This window comes from Varroa jacobsoni, unplaced genomic scaffold, assembly GCF_002532875.2.
Source record: "Varroa jacobsoni isolate VJ856 unplaced genomic scaffold, vjacob_1.0 scaffold_1326, whole genome shotgun sequence".
Lineage (NCBI taxonomy): Eukaryota > Metazoa > Arthropoda > Arachnida > Mesostigmata > Varroidae > Varroa > Varroa jacobsoni.
In genome coordinates, this window is record NW_019214228.1 from 111600 (window position 1) to 124137 (window position 12538).

General features: G+C 38.8%; 3 protein-coding genes across 8 annotated transcripts; 2 read left to right on the top strand and 1 right to left on the bottom strand.

The window, feature by feature from the left end:
• The first annotated feature begins 689 nt into the window (after positions 1-689).
• On the top strand, positions 690-4069 carry LOC111268866 (trans-1,2-dihydrobenzene-1,2-diol dehydrogenase). The gene is made up of 6 exons (XM_022848064.2): positions 690-907; positions 1266-1429; positions 1734-1934; positions 2362-2535; positions 2888-3000; positions 3773-4069. Exons 1-6 carry the CDS (start codon positions 709-711, stop codon positions 3909-3911), a joined length of 990 nt encoding a protein of 329 aa, XP_022703799.1. The 5' UTR covers positions 690-708; the 3' UTR covers positions 3912-4069.
• Positions 3991-9221, bottom strand: LOC111268865 (E3 ubiquitin-protein ligase TRAIP). 2 transcript variants are annotated; one of them, XM_022848063.2, is made up of 7 exons: positions 9139-9221; positions 8556-8641; positions 8069-8276; positions 7417-7688; positions 5773-6060; positions 5407-5625; positions 3991-4762 (listed from the first exon to the last, which is right to left on the bottom strand). In XM_022848063.2, the coding sequence occupies exons 3-7, from the start codon at positions 8268-8270 to the stop codon at positions 4550-4552; spliced, it is 1194 nt and encodes a 397-aa protein (XP_022703798.1). In that variant the 5' UTR covers positions 8271-8276; positions 8556-8641; positions 9139-9221; the 3' UTR covers positions 3991-4549. The 2 variants fall into 2 exon arrangements, with proteins under 2 accessions (XP_022703798.1, XP_022703797.1); XM_022848062.2 differs by lacking the exon at positions 9139-9221 and adding an exon at positions 8889-9049.
• A 92-nt stretch (positions 9222-9313) lies between these two features.
• On the top strand, positions 9314-11796 carry MED18 (mediator complex subunit 18). Of its 5 annotated transcripts, none has more exons than XM_022848067.2 (5): positions 9314-9430; positions 9913-10049; positions 10271-10420; positions 10609-10792; positions 11437-11796. In XM_022848067.2, the coding sequence occupies exons 2-5, from the start codon at positions 9931-9933 to the stop codon at positions 11626-11628; spliced, it is 645 nt and encodes a 214-aa protein (XP_022703802.1). In that variant the 5' UTR covers positions 9314-9430; positions 9913-9930; the 3' UTR covers positions 11629-11796. The 5 variants fall into 5 exon arrangements, with proteins under 5 accessions (XP_022703802.1, XP_022703805.1, XP_022703800.1 ...); XM_022848070.2 differs by having other exon boundaries at positions 9320-9430; positions 9994-10049; XM_022848065.2 differs by having other exon boundaries at positions 9381-9593.
• Positions 11797-12538: the final 742 nt, after the last annotated feature.

A 12538-nucleotide genomic window follows, 5' to 3' on the forward strand; every position in this document is an offset into this window, starting at 1 on the left:
CGCGGCCTACAACGTCATCAAGCGACGAATTTGTCAATTCTTCTTTGATGTTACGCTTTGATAAATTAACATTTCAAGAGTCTGTTAGGTTTTCGTTAGGTACTATGTTGATTCTAATGTTTAGATATTGAGCTGCAAACTACTTGCTCAAAGGTTCTTTATGTTAAAAGTAAACAGAAACGCCTGTCTGAATGAAGCTCTTTTAGAACTTTTTTCTGTTGAAACACATGTTGTAAAACCATAGGCCACCTCTAATTTTGAAATGCTTCGTGTTTTTGTGTTCTTCCCTAAAAGTTTCATCAATGCAAATGCAGCGTCTAACATTGATGCGCATTGTGTTCGAGCACGCGATTTCAGTATGAGAAAAGTGCCGTGCCTTTCATTGCGTTGTTATCTTGCTTTTGTAGAATTAGTCTACTATAGGCAGTCTCTTTTGGACCTTGTGCCATATAACAATTTAAATCTTCAATTGCATGAACCGTGATGCGTATTAATGCGTCTTTTACAAGAGACCGTGTGAGAGTGATACTTAAATTAACGTTTCCGTTTCTAAGCTAATCAGGAATCGATAGAACTTGCACCGGTATGCACTAAAGCTAAGTAGGTGCACAATCTAGCATCTTGGTCTAAGGACGCACGGATAAAAGGACACCTAAAAATTCGTTCCGTTAATTCATATTAGCTCACGAAACTTTGTTCTTGTTTCAGATGGTATCTACACGTTGGGGTATTATATCGGCAGGGAAGATCTCCCACGACTTCGTAACGTGTCTTCGATCGCTTCGAGACCACGAAGTTGTCGTGGTGGCAGCCATGAATGTGACGAACGCAAGAAAGTTTGCCCTGCTTCACAAAATAGAAAAAGTGCTCGACAACTACGACGATATGGCTAAACAAGACAACATCGGTAAGTCGATAGGCACATATACATCGTTATTTGTTCGTGCTGTAAATGGCGTGTGTACATAATTAAACGTCGCTTACATGATAGCATAATTCTTCATTCCGAAAGTTTAAAGTGAAAAATGTATAAAATTTTTCAGATCTGGCCACGTTGCTACCGTTAAGTACCTGGCATAATCTTTAATTTACATGAAAAATGAAATTTCCAGGACACAGATAATGTAGGTCTGCTACTTAAATGTGTTCTGAGCACCATCGAATATATCCAGAATATAATATCAACGGATTCCATTAATGTTGACTTTTTCTTTTTGAGTTTGTCTAGTATTCAAGTTTCTAGAAAACCCTCCTATTGTTTGCAGATATTGTGTACTGTGGATCCTTGAATCCACAGCATTATACGGTGGTAAAACATCTACTTGAGAACGGCAAGCCTGTCCTTTGTGAGAAGCCGTTGACAATGTGTTTGGAACACACAGAAGAGCTCGTGAAAATCGCGCGCAAAAATAAAACCTTTCTCATGGAGGTGTGTCAACACAGACCAATTTCAAGAGTAAAAACTACCATTCTAAGTCTATAGCCCTTCCAATTTTTTTTCGAAGTCAAGCATTCTTCTACCATATAGACAGAAAATATCAACCTATCAGAAAACTTTATGCTTTTCTGATAGGTTGATATTTTCCAGTTGTCAAACATCTTAGGTTACTCGGACATGCATCTTCTCTTTAGCCGAAACAAAACGGCACTAGTATTGTTTTGATAAACAATGTCCATATATATGTATATAAAGTGACCTGTACTTTTCTTTTGTATGTTTACTTTCTTTACAGGCCATTTGGTCTCGATTTTTGCCGGTATACGATGAATTGCAGAAGCGCCACTCTGAGATCGGTGAAATCCACTCTGTTGAAGCGTCCTTTGGTCTTGCAGAAATAGGTGGCGTTGACCGTGTGACCAAACCTGAACTAGGTGGGAGTTCGCTGCTTGATATCGGCATTTACGTAATTCACTTTGCGCAGCTTATCTTCAAGGTATAACCTAAATATGTTGACCTAGTTTAGGCTTCACAAAACCATTGACAATCAGTTATTTTTAAGTAGTACATCTATTAATTTGTTAGCGGCAATGTGAAACCAGACCTACTAGAGCGGTGATTCGACAACTCCTTTGCGATTTTTCTTTCTGATATATCTTATATGTAGGTTAATTTTATGTGAGTTTCGCAATCGTCGTGGGTCGTCACTTTTTGTTGGAAAGAGTTTCTTTTGCAAAAAAATCACAATATTGTTACACAATTCATGAATTACGTATCGAAATCCGTATCAAGTATACTCTAGATTTCAACTGGAATTTATGCTGTGCTTTTTCAGGAACCCTGCATTTGGTCCTTGCGTATTATTTTATCATTCATAATCGTCATTTCTTATTATAATTAGTATAGTTGTTTCTTACTTATAGGACGTGTACCCCTCGGAAATTCGAGCTGTAGGAGAAATTACTCCCGATGGAGTGGACGTGCAAACGTGTATTTCTCTCAAGTACCCGTCTGGCAAGCTGGCATCTTTAACGACATCCGTGCTCGCTGATTTGCCCTGTGAAGCCACGGTGTTCGGCAGTAAAGGAAAAATCAAGGTAAGCATGTTGAATTTCTCCCGAAAAGATGGTATAGTAAAAGGTGGAGCTGTTGAATGAACTGAAAAACGGTTCGAATAGTCTAGCAACTGTTATTGGTAATGTATTATTTCGGTATTATATGGTGTCCCATGCCAACAAGTGACTTTACTTTTTCTCAAATAACAAATCAATTCAGTCACAAATCAATGCTTACGAGGTAAATATCCCGAGGAAGCCCGAACTAATTATGGCTATGAATCTGAAAATCTCTTTACTGAATCAAGTCAACATCCTCAATTAAACCCATTGTCAGGTACTCTGTTCCCGGCTATATTTATCCGCTTAACGTAGACTGTGACGTTATTTTTAGGTGCACAAACCGTTCTGGTGTCCGGACTCAATCGAAGTCAACGGTAAAACGGAAACGTTCCCATACCCTGCAACCATCGGGCCGTGTAACTACGTAAACAGTTCGGGCCTCAGGTAAAACATGCGGTCAGCCATTGTTCATTCGGGGGCTTCTATAGTTTTCGGAGCGTTTTCTCAAATACTATCGGGTATTTGAGGATGTACTATTAGGATGCCAATAACCTTTTTGCAACAACATTAGCACAACTGTTCTGAGGGGCGACTATAGTCCTGCGGCTTATAGCCCTGTTGTCTCAAATAACTTTCGTGTGGACGAAGAAAAAGCTAAACCTGTTCTGAATAGCTGAGATAACGCGCACACATTGTTATCATTACGAAGACTGCCTAAATAATTGTCTATAATAATATATATATATATATATAGATATTATGGTTTTTCTCGGAAGTAATTTCGAACATAAACCAGAGGGCTATCAAGTTCCCGACAGATTCGCTAGTGCCGCAAGCACCGCTCTCTTAAGACAGTACGGTCTCTGATTGGAGCTCGGCAATGAACTGCTTAGATCAAATGAAGACTATCACTCGTTTCCCTGTACACTGATAAATGCTTGATGTATAATTTTAGGATGCTCTTGTCCTTTTTGGGTAATAAATTGTGTACATTAGTGTTACCAACATTACTTGTATGTATGTATTAATTGTAATAATAATCCCTATTGAATCATATTTAGCGAACATTTAGTTTGACCTGAGTTTATTTTTCCAGTTAAAAGGCAATTACCGAAAGAGTAATAAATCATGGGATCGAAGTTTAGTTCTAACGTATTTTGGATAAGCTAATCCAAAAGTATAATGCTCTGATTTTTTGTTTTCACCTGCGCTGTAGGTATGAGGCGATCCATGTACGAGATTGTTTAAACAACGGTTTAGCGGAGTCGCCTATACTACCGCTTGAAGCAACACTCAACATGGCTCGTATTATGCAATCATGCTTAGACCAGATGGGAGCCAAACTTAAAATTTAACTGTTTAAAAGACGGCGTTGTTGATCAAACAACGCACAAATCTACGTGCACAACAATGCAACTAATAACCGAAGGAACCTTTTTATATCATGAATTGAATTGCATAAAGCATTTATTCCGTTTCAAAAATAAAAAATTCTATTTTAATACAATTATAATTGACTTGGTTGTTTTCGCTTCCGATTGCTCTTCGTTATGCTCCATATGGACACTATATACGACATCTCTAAGCGGTTTTCCAGGTAAAAATATGTGACACTCAATGTTGCTACCTATTGAGAAATTTCTATCATGTAACCGATTGATCTACATTTGTACAAAGTTCGTGTAAAGCATGGCATTAATAAATCGTTTGACAGCCCACATCCAAAAGCATTCACAACGCTAAGTGTTAATTGTGATACGTGAGACTGCTTTACACAACCAAACCCAACATCGCCATATATATATATAGGGCGGCGGCGAAATTTAGCTTAAGAGAGCTATACAACTTCCAAGCTGACGGGACACGTTCAAAACTAGCGCTTTCTTCTAGCTACAGCAACTTCTACTTAACGGCATCTTAGTTATCTTTTTATTTCCTTTCATGTATTATACGAATTATCTGAATTATATGAATCTTGAAACAAATTAACAGATCACCAAATAGTTTTTTTTTCATTTTGGATATGGTTGCTGTGGCCTCCGAGCCCGTTGTAGCCAGTGCGGATCTTGCTGTCTCTGTCGTTCCGACTGCTCGACTTGCTCATTACCATTTCCAAGAGTTGATCATCGTTGACGTCGCCCTGGGTTTTCGGCGTTGGCTTCTTCACGCCAGATACGATCTTCATTTTCGAGTAACCTAACAATGCCTGGAATATTCGCGAACGTAACAACATGGCAAGCTCGGATTATATGCTCCACAGGTATATCAGTTGCAAAGTTTCTCAATGAAGGTATCTTTAATTTTCGATTCGAGTAGATCGGTACTAGTTACATAACTATCTAACAATGGCATCTTGCCGTACGTTCTGCTCTTTTGGCGACCCACGCCGCAGTCCTTTGTTCCGAAAAACGCTTCAGTTTTTCCGTCCGCATCGAATGAGACCACATTATGCTTTAGCAGAAAAGACCTCACCTCTCCTATTACTGGATCCTTTTATAAGACCTAAATCAAAACTGTTTGTACATGGAATGTTTTCGAAGTGATATCAAACGAACTCTTACTTCCATGCCTTGTATACTAAAGATAAAACTTCTCGGCGCTTTCAGCCCGGTAAAGGTTTATCTACAAATACGGTATACAAGGGTTCGAAAATGTCTAGCTACAAACTAGCACGAGTAGGATCTTTTAACGCTAGCACCAATTAACGTTACAACTATGACAAACAACGCCACCACGGACAAGTTTTGCAGACTAAAAATAAAACATTAATTATTCATACTCTACAATATACTATATAAACTTATTCTGCATATGGCTGATTGTAAATGTATAATCCCTAACGCTCCATACCAATGGAAATATTTTTTTTCCATCCACTGGCTCTTTGTCGGCGAGGAAACCCATCCGTTGTTTCAATACTGGGGGACTTGGCACAACTGTGATGTCCAACGACGAATCAAGTTTTGTTTTTTTCCTAACATGTTCCCTGCTTTCGGCTGATTGTCCATCGCATAGCCGTTTTGACCCGCAAGGCATATGGCATCCGTCTGGCAGATTCTCCAGTTGATTCTAACTCACAAAAGATCACGTTAAGCAATGGGCATAATAAATATCTTGAAAAAAATACTTTGCAAAGTTGACATAATAATAGAAGCATACACATATCTACAAACAACTGAAAAACCGCAAGGAAAAGAAGTAATATAATCCACTTACTGCGAGTTTGGTACACTGCTCCTTGAACTTTGTTATTTCTGCGCTAGCCGCCTCAAGTTTTCTACTCCTTTCAGCAATCTCGCCGTCTTTTAGAGCTAGCTGCCGGTTCAAGTCGGATACGTCCTTACGTATAATCCGGACCTCGGATTTAGCTGACGTCAACTCCCGTTTGAGAAGTACACAGTATGTGGCTATTTGCCTCATTGAATTTTCGCTTGGACCATACGCCGTCAGCAGTTCTTCAACTTGTGCTGTCGTACCATCCAATATAGTTTTCAGGTGATTCGTCTAAAATGAGGAAAACATATAATAAAGCAATCAGCCAGGTCCGTGCGATACGTGATGCGTTTAATGCTAAGCTATTTTCACAATGAGTAGAGCATTGTATTTTCACCTAATAATAATTCTCAGACGATCCGTCATATAGCGTTCCGGCGGCATAATCTTACCGCATAATGTATAACCCACAACAATATTGAATCGCACTTACTATGCTAGCCACAGCCAAATTAAATATAGTGTTTTATTCGTGCCTATTTTCTACATTGCTCTAACATTAAAATATCTATTCTCTGAAAGGCAGCTGGTTGCAAGGTTTACAGAATATGACTTGGTACATTTATGTTGATGCTAACAGAGGTGAAGTACGGGGCCGCCTGGTAGACGTTAGGTGTTTACTGTCATTGACGGGCATCTATATAAATATCAGACTCGAGTAATTTGCCAACTCTACATAGATAAAGCTGAGTGGGCTTAAAACGAATACAAAATTCGAATGTGGAGAAGACCTAAAACCCAGTCTACCTAGCAACACAGTAGTATCTATGGCTCGCCGCATATGGGACAAGCTTCTTCCACAGCTCCTGTGCTACCCAGCGCCCACTGGTGGCAACCAACGACGATCCTTGTAACAGTATACAGAAAGAACAATGGTTGCTACCCGCTTACTCTGACCGATCAGATTGCACTCATAGTCCCATTTATACACACATGCTCACCGATTCACAGCTCCAAAAACAATTGCAACAATTCTTGTACAGCTATATCTGTCCAGCTGCCAGTAACCTTCAACCGAAAATATGTAGCGGTACAACAATTGCGGTCTCCGTTCTTTGCTCGTCGGTTAATTGTTCATCGATCTCATCGGATCTCAGAAATGCATTGAGCTTCTGCCTCGATGTGCATGTGTGTGTGTATCTGGTGCACTCACTGAAATATAATCAAATCTTGTCGATCTTGTCGGTTGGAGTAAAGGGGCAGGCGTAGGACTGCCTACCAGAAATCATCATCATTATCAAATGGCCGTCGCAATAGGCCAATGCTTGCTGAAGTGTTGTTCCACTTCAATCCCTATATCCAGATAGCTGGGGGCAGCTGGGAGGTCCGAGTCTGTCATTGACACACTAATACATTTCCGACAATATCGGAAGCCGATCCATAAGGAGCACGTTTGGACTTTTGAAATTATTGTTCCAAAAATCTTCTCCAAAATATGTGGAGTGTTATATATTAGGCAACAGGCATTAAATGATTGTTTAAAATAGCCGCTCGGATATTTTTTGTGCCAGATAAACGGATCGCAAGCGATATTCTTCGCATCTGTTTTTAAAAATATTCCTACCCCGTGTAAAATGCAAAACGTACCTTTTCAATTGTGTCCCTCAGACCGGTAATGGTTTCATGAAGTTGCTGATTCTCCAGAAGGTGCGCCTTGAACGTTTTAGTTTTCGCTTTTAGAGCCTTGATTTCGTCTGATAAAGTGAAGCACTTTTGCTTGTACTTGTTTACTTCAGCTTCTTTCGCTGTGAAGAAGCCTTTTAGTCGTTCGGAGTTCTCCTCTTGCGTGGCTACCTGCTGTCGCAATTCGTGAATTCTGGTATAAGCATTTGATAGTTCGTTTTCAATTTTTCCCGAATCTGAAACAGATTTAAATGAACTGCAGCTGACGAAAAGTAAAATTTTATTTAAAAATACAGGAGCTGATAGAAACAAAATTAAGCCTACAAATTGCCGAGAAAATGACGTAACTAAAATAAATAATCTAATTTAGGTGAAAATGAACCCGTAAAAATGCAATATAGGTAGTTGTCTTCGTTGTGTGTACTGAGCATTTTAAGAGTAAATATACAAACGCTTCACTTTCAATATGTGTGACGACGTCGTCCAATGTAGCTTGTATGCATAAAGATGTACACCGCGACATAATACATAGATGAGTGATAAAAATTTAGCCGATAGATAAAGATGTATTTTGCTTTTATTCATTATAGACTTCATCAAAAAAAAATTCTATTACCTGTTATAGTATCATCTAGCGACATTAAGAAGATTTTGCGAACCTCGCGTAGCTTTACACGTATTCGGCACGTTGGGCAGGTCGGATTGGACTTTAGCCATCGGTCTAAACATGCTGCATGAAAAGTGTGACCGCAAGGAACACTGGAAATGTCTGACCCACCCTCGAAATGGTCCGTACATATAACACATTGACAACGCATCCTTTTCTATAAGCAAAAGATCAAAATAGTTAATGAAATTATAAACAAAAATAAAGACCCATTTTTTTCGTTTTTATATCGTCTCATAGTTACTCGGGTAAAATATATTGTGCAGGTTCTGTTAGAACACAATCCTTCAGAGATATAGTTTTCAGCACGGTGTAAGCGCAGGCCAGAGAGCACTTCTGATTTCAGCAATGAATATGTTATTTACAGGAAAAAAACTTATTGAAGAAAACTACGCGTGTCCGTGTGCTGTAATGGCCGCCGTACATTTCAACCTACCGTTAGTGTGCTGTGGCGTCATCGATTAAACATAGCAAAAAGTATTATTGGCATTGACGCTGATCGGTTCAAGCCACCGCCATCACCTGCATTCACTCGGAAAAGAGAAGAATGGCATACAATGAGCCTCTGAAGCTTTGTTTATATTACAACGATGATACATAAAAAACACATAATTTTTTTGTATAAAAAAATCGTTTTAGTTGAAACACAATTAACTTTTTGCCAACGAAATTAGGAACTTAATTTCTTAAAAATCCTATCAGACAAAATTAAAGAGCACCTCTTAGGATTATGCATGTATTTTTATTAATTCGAGTTTAAACAAAGTACCTTTAGATTGTGCAATTATTAACGAAAACAACAACACGATTCTAATTTGAAAAAAAGCCCAATTGGTTTATAGAAATGATGAAAATCATATGATTCTAAACGATATTGGCGCCATAGTATGCTGTATTGTTTATACTTTCAAAATTCTTGCACGTTCGAAGATCCGTTACATACGATAAATGAACGACTAGTCATCTGACGGATAGGCGAAGAAAACTCAATACTACGAGTGATATTAACGTAATTATACCTGACAATTGGCTCTCCAATGTAACGACACAATTTTTGTTCGTATACTGATTAATTCTAATAACATATAATTACAACATAGTATACGAATAACAACAGTCCTCTGATTTCCAATGGACTTTAAATGTGCTCAGCGTCGATCTGCAAATAGAAGACCTTAATCGTCGGATACATCCGTGCTCATTGGGTACAAGACGAGGGGAAAGAATTCTGACAGCCAATAATAGCAACGCAAGCAACGAATAATCCCCAGAGAATTACGTTGAGTGCTGTACTCGTCCGGGAAGTGAAATGTATGGTTTTTGTTAAAACCATGTCTGATGTAAATGTTAGACACATTGCGGTATTGAAGAAATGAAAGTAACGCGAAGACGAAAACTGATCTAGGTTGAAACGTTCTCTGAAGGAATTATACAAGCTCCGTTGCTTAAAACGAAACCTGACAGCCCTTTATATGTAATATTCGTCATTATATGTGTGCTTTAACTGTGACGTTTTATTATACCCTGCGCTGTTTAGTCAATAAATTAGTTATTTTTTATGTAATTCCCTTACTAATTATGTCTGTGCTATAAATTGATATAAGTGTATTATTTGTGTCGTTGATGATGGTATATAGTAACAATAATCATTATAATGTGCACACTTTATGCCAGCGGGCGTGGAGGAATGGCTTTCACGCATGACGAACATGGCTACATGATTAATATGTATTTTATTTGTATTCCATGCTTTCTGAGGCTATCACTAATAATAAAATTTACCTATTTTATAGCCATCAATTAGAAAAAGTATGACGACCGAGACAGGGATTGTTGAACAGCCACTGACTCGAAAAAACGTCGTTTCCCTCCAGGAGTACGTGTTGCAGGGGTCCATCATGGATGGCGCCTGCGATGTACTTCTGCATAGGTCTGAAGCCTTTTTCTTCTTCTAACCTTACTTAGATAAGTGACGAATTTGGATATACAGTATGGTTTATATGATATATCGTTATATATTAGTACAAAGCCAAGAAACTGCTACGATATTTCGAAGGCATTATAGGGGTGTAGCTTATTTAGACACAATTTTTTTATCTATTTGTTCTAATAACCATTTTATTATTACTCGATTTTGTGTCTCACTAATAGGTTGCGTGGTCTATGCGACAATGCTGATTCCCCGGTAGAGACGTTCCATGATATTGAGCAAGTATTTACGTTGCGAGATCAAAACGGAACTCCATTTTCTCTTCGAGCGCGAAACGCTCTCGACAACCCTCAGATGCCATGGCAACTTAGGTAAGAAACCCGCTACCCTCTAATGTAGTGTCTGTTGTGTGGTATTCGTCTGAAAAACATTTTACACTCCTACTTGAGGAGGCACAGTTTCAAATAGTAAAAACTTAGTTTTATCCACGCGTCCATATGAATATTTAGTAAGAGTTTCAGCCAATGTGGTTCTTCTTTCATGATTTGTAAACCCACAGATACGTGGGCCAGCCCGAGGTTGGGGACAAGAATCGTTTTACCATGTGTCGTAGCGTTGTTGAGGTAGGAACCTCTTCGAACCTTGTGACATGGCTGAATGAGCTAGGATTCCGCCTAGATTTCGAGTACGTCGTAAAAGGTCACATGTTTCAAAAGGGCCGCATGAAGGTGCTTGTACAAAAGGTAATTTCTGACCATGTATGACCAAATAAATTAGAGTATAAACCATGGTGCTCATTTTGGCCATGTTTTGTGCATGTCGCTTCAAAAAAGCTGTTTGATAATACGTATTAAAAACAATTGTTTTTAAAGGCTATGCACATCAAAACGGAATCTGCCCCGAACAGAGGTATTGACACGTTGGCATAACTAAATTATTTCAAATCCAGTTAAGTTGCGTTGTAAAATTAGGTAGGCCAAGTTAAACAAGGTTTTTACGCAACATAACGGAACAGTTCTATGGTATTACTTTTAAATGTAGCCAAATGTTTTAATCACAAGGTGAAATTCACTCATTTTATAATAATAGGTTTTAGACAGCCCTAAGTGTAATACTCGCAGTTTCGGTGCTGGTTCAATGAACCCGCCCGTTCGAGTGAATACTTAAGAAGTTCCTTATCGCAACTTCAATTTTTACAAGATGTATCATTATGTAAGTATCATTATAATTCTCAGACGTAGAGTAACATAATCGGAACGCTGATATTGGAAGTAGATACACTTAGGACAAAATATACGGATGTGTTATGATTATACACAAAAGAAGTCAGGTGTTGATATTCTCCCTCCAAGTCTGAATCCGTTAGTTTATGTCTTATGCACTACAGGTGTTTCGCGTGTGCCAGTCCGGTAACCCAGAATCTCTCGAGCCGGTGTCGCAGTCGTATTTGATTGAACTTAGCGTCCTCGCTCCGCCATCGCAAGAAAACCTTGGCGAAGAGATGAAAGCATTCGCTGAACAACTCAAGCCACTCGTCGAGCTGGAAAAAGTCGATCACACTCGTTTGCAAATCATGTAATAATTGAGGTACATGTTCGGGGGTTTTTCAAGTGGCGTCGACGCTGGAAACTGTACATACGATAGTACCAATTTCGTAGTAGACTCGACTGTGTAAAATAAAAGTCGTGCACGCCGGTTTTACGTACCGTAGCAGAAAAATAAATATTTGTCGTACACGTATCGCGTTTATGTTGAGTTATTGGGTTCTCTAGATACCTAACTATCATTACAACAATTACTTCGGTAGTATTAGGGAAGAACTTTAAATCAAGCAAACCGAACGCTCCCTAGTAGATCTAAATAATGTTTTTTTCTAACTAGAAAACTAACGCAAGAGAATTCGCCATGTCCAGATCTCGCCTCTGGAGTTATACAAATTGACAAAGCAATTTTTCTCGAAGATCGGAAAGGTCAAATTATGATGCCATAAGCTACGAGCGCTACAAAGATGGGAAAAAATACAAGGAGACTATTGTATTGAGTTTGGATAATGAGACTGGAGGTGATTTCCGAACCTGAACCACTGTGTCTCCATCGATTCATCAAATGACACAAGGCGCGTGCAAACGAATACTCAAACTAGAACTGAAGGCTATTAAGGAGTTGAACAGTCATATGAACTAAGCATTCGCGAAGGTCGAGGGGCGGTACAAGATTTAACAGGAAGTGTGTCCAAGAGCTCAAATACCGATGTAAATTCCTATGAAATGAATAATATCTTGAATATCGAAAAGATATGGTCAAGCCTCTGCCATTATTACGCTGGGCTCTTATACGACGTAGCGCTCCTGAATTGTTTGGAGGATCCAATAGCAGTCCTTAGTATGAATTTCATTGAAGTATTCATGTGAGAGTCTTGTTAAATATTAGATTTTAAAAAAAGCGGAGTATTTGCATAGTAGTGCATGAGCCTGATTAGCCTTTACATG

What these genes read in the sequence shown, in the direction of transcription:
- MED18 (XM_022848067.2), top strand. Translation starts at nt 9,931, where the DNA reads ATGACGACCGAGACAGGGATTGTTGAACAGCCACTGACTCGAAAAAAC. An exon ending in TGCGATGTACTTCTGCATAG is followed by an intron (nt 10,050 to 10,270) that starts GTCTGAAGCCTT and finishes TCTCACTAATAG; the next exon opens with GTTGCGTGGTCTATGCGACA. An exon ending in CAGATGCCATGGCAACTTAG is followed by an intron (nt 10,421 to 10,608) that starts GTAAGAAACCCG and finishes GTAAACCCACAG; the next exon opens with ATACGTGGGCCAGCCCGAGG.
- LOC111268865 (XM_022848063.2), bottom strand. Translation starts at nt 8,270, where the DNA reads ATGCGTTGTCAATGTGTTATATGTACGGACCATTTCGAGGGTGGGTCA. An exon ending in GCTAGATGATACTATAACAG is followed by an intron (nt 7,689 to 8,068) that starts GTAATAGAATTT and finishes AATCTGTTTCAG; the next exon opens with ATTCGGGAAAAATTGAAAAC. An exon ending in GAAAAAAAATATTTCCATTG is followed by an intron (nt 4,763 to 5,406) that starts GTATGGAGCGTT and finishes CGAATATTCCAG; the next exon opens with GCATTGTTAGGTTACTCGAA.
- LOC111268866 (XM_022848064.2), top strand. Translation starts at nt 709, where the DNA reads ATGGTATCTACACGTTGGGGTATTATATCGGCAGGGAAGATCTCCCAC. An exon ending in ATAAAACCTTTCTCATGGAG is followed by an intron (nt 1,430 to 1,733) that starts GTGTGTCAACAC and finishes CTTTCTTTACAG; the next exon opens with GCCATTTGGTCTCGATTTTT. An exon ending in GCAGTAAAGGAAAAATCAAG is followed by an intron (nt 2,536 to 2,887) that starts GTAAGCATGTTG and finishes CGTTATTTTTAG; the next exon opens with GTGCACAAACCGTTCTGGTG.